The following is a 2,803-nucleotide window of genomic DNA, read 5'->3' as shown; positions in this document are numbered from 1 at the left end:
ACTGCTAGGTGTCAGGTTGATCTCTTTGAAAAGTTGTCTTTATTTACAGACAGCAACATGTTGGATAAGAACAAATTAATACATTACTGTGATGGACTGCCTTGGCTGCAGTGGGAGTTGAAAGGGCTTTCTGGAAGAGTCTCAGCACCTATCCAGATGTGTCTTGCTTCTGCTTATACATTTTCTGTGTTTGATGAATGATGAGTCATTCATCAATGAAAAACTACTGAATAATGATCTAGGATGGATTTAGTGTGATTGTTAATCTCACGGAAGTAATTCTTTTTCTATGTAGGGAGAAGATGCTGACGTTTGAAGAGCTGTCCGACATCTTCTCAGAGCATGACAATTATCTGACGAGTAGGGAGCTGCTGATGAAGGTTAGAATTAGTCTAAGAGAAAGATCAGTGGCTTGTGCCAGGGCTGAAATCAGGTTCTTCCTACGGAGTCACCTAAACCCACCCTTTCATGCACCATAGAAGAGAGTGCCTCAGCTCTGTGCATTCAAGGAGTAGGACTTCCTGTTATGCAACATTTTTGGGGTTTACTTGGGGCAGACAATAGGGTTTGTCTTAGTGTCAGCACTGCATTCAGAGATTCAATTGCAGTGTGGTCAGGTAAAACCTTACATTTAGCTAGCCTGAAGAGGCTGTGATAGTACACATTTCAGTGCAGGCTAGTCTTTGCCAGGACCTCAGGTGGTCTTGCATGTCCCACCTTGAAGCCCACACAGCTGTGGCTTCACTACTGTTGGTATCCAAGGCTGCTTACAGATGACCTTCCCCACTCTGAAAAAAAACTGGTGCCCCTGTACCAATCCCAGCACATGCCAAGAAGAAGCATTGTGTTAGTTTGACTCAGCTTGCCCAATATTTGTATTGATTGGGTGCTTCAGCAGGGCTTTTATGGTGTTTTTATCTAATAGCTGATTGAATCAGCTTTACATAAAAGTGCCAAAAAGCCCTGCTGAAGCACGTGATCTATACAGACTCTGAGGGGCCATGCTTCTGGTAAAGCACAAGTTTGTTTTGTTTTTTCCATGTCTGTCAGCAGCCCAGGACTTTTAAATATGCCTGCTCATGCTTGACTCATTGCAATGTAGTCACAGCCTTAGTGAGCAAGTTCTGTAGAATCTGTCTGTGGGTTGGGAGGGACTGTCATTTCACTGGGAGAAGTTGCAAAATAGCACTTCAGCAAAGTATAGAGGCTTACCAAAAGAAAAGCTAATTTAGGCAGCCTTTCACTTATAAGTAAATCTGGAAAAGTTTAGTACTGATCAGCACAAAAAATTCTGGGACCAGATTCTCAGTTGGCGTATATCATCAAAGCTCTTTTGACTTCAGTGGAATAATGCCAGTTTGCTCTAGCTAAGGAATGAGTCCAAGATGTTTATCCAAACTATCCCTACCTTGCTTAGAAATACAAAACAGGACTGAAAATCTTGAGAGAACACACTTTGTCTTGTGTGTATGTGTGGCCAGCCAGTCCACAAAACAGTCTATTATAAGAATTCAGCATTTTTGTTCTTGGACTTAAGTGAATCCCAAAAGTTTAGGCACCGTAAAAATGCAAAAGAATGCCCGAGTATCATGGTATAGGAACCTTTAGTAAACTAAGGAAAGTTCAATGAGAGTTTATTTCTAGTCAATGAACCTGGGAATCTATAACTTGCCCCCAGTTTGCTATCTGAACAACGAGTTTGGGGCAAGAATACAGCAGTGGTGACTGATTTTTTTTTCCAAGTCCGTTAGCCTCATGTGTTGTTTAGGATTTGTTCATCAAAATACCAAGCATATAATTTTATAGCAGGTGAACAGTCTTGAAGATAAGGAAAAAAAGTCAGTGTAAGTCCAGAGCAGCTTAATTAAGGTTAATTAATGTTAAAAAAGGTAATACCTTTGAGCAGATGTCCTGGTTCCTGGTAAATCTCCTTTTTCCATTTGTAGATAGGTTTAAAAAACATTCTGAATGCAATGAAATGAGGAAAGTTCCAAAAGGAAAGCTACAGCATGATTCCACCAAGCTGTTCTACTGATTTCTTTCCAGTTGGCGGTATAATTAGTGACAACCCCAAATGTAGCTTTTTTTTCCTGAGCGTGAGGACTGTCACATTCTTGAAGAGTCCTCCAAGAAAAGTTGTGGCAGAGCCATCATCTGAGACATTTACAGGTACAGCAGACAAAACACAACCAGTATAGGATATGGAACTAAACAAAAGTGGCATGAGGTCTGGACAATGAGGACATTTCTAATTCTGGTAACACCACCTCTCACAACCCATGGTATGTGAATGATGCCTAGTTCCTTCCTCTCAACCCCTACTTGTTTAATGTAAGCATGGGCATGTCATTTAAGCTCCTCGTATCTCATCTCATATCTCCCTCTTTCAGGTCTTGAATTCTTAGGGCCTTTTAAAGTACTAATTTCAGGCAGCTCCTGGGGCTCTTAACCTGTGGATAGTCCACACATTAACACCTGAAACTCGTTTTAAACACCCTTTAGGCAGCTTAAAGTTATGCCACTCCTGGGCAGGTTTATCTCTGATCTATGCTACCCAGTTGGTGTTCCATTAACACAGGGGGTGTCAACCGGGGGTACGTGTACCCCTAGGGGTACTTAGAAAGGTCAGAGGGGGTATGTGCGGGTGGGTGGGGATGGAGTGCGCCCCAGGGCATGGCTGCAGCATCTCCCCCTCCTCATTCCCACACTTCACCTCTCCCTTGGGAGATGCACGTGGCTGTCACGCCGCTCTCAAAGCAAGCTGTGGCAGTAAGGTGCAGAAGGTCTCAGTGGTGGGGGGAGT

General features: G+C 42.9%; 1 protein-coding gene across 1 annotated transcript in view; it reads left to right on the top strand.

The window, feature by feature from the left end:
• Positions 1 to 295: 295 nt before the first annotated feature.
• The window catches only part of LOC102379087 (ral guanine nucleotide dissociation stimulator-like 1), a gene marked incomplete at its 5' end in the record, with an annotated part of 35,292 nt that continues 32,784 nt past the window's right edge, over positions 296 to 2,803 (top strand). Inside the window, one exon of the mRNA XM_006038305.2 lies at positions 296 to 380. Coding sequence (XP_006038367.1) covers positions 296 to 380 — 85 coding nt within the window. The remainder of the gene's footprint in view (positions 381 to 2,803) is intronic.

The sequence above is a fragment of the Alligator sinensis genome, unplaced genomic scaffold (genome assembly GCF_000455745.1).
Source record: "Alligator sinensis unplaced genomic scaffold, ASM45574v1 scaffold471_1, whole genome shotgun sequence".
NCBI lineage: Eukaryota > Metazoa > Chordata > Crocodylia > Alligatoridae > Alligator > Alligator sinensis.
Note: the sequence above shows the minus strand (reverse complement) of the source record. Positions and strands in the feature narration are given on the sequence as shown.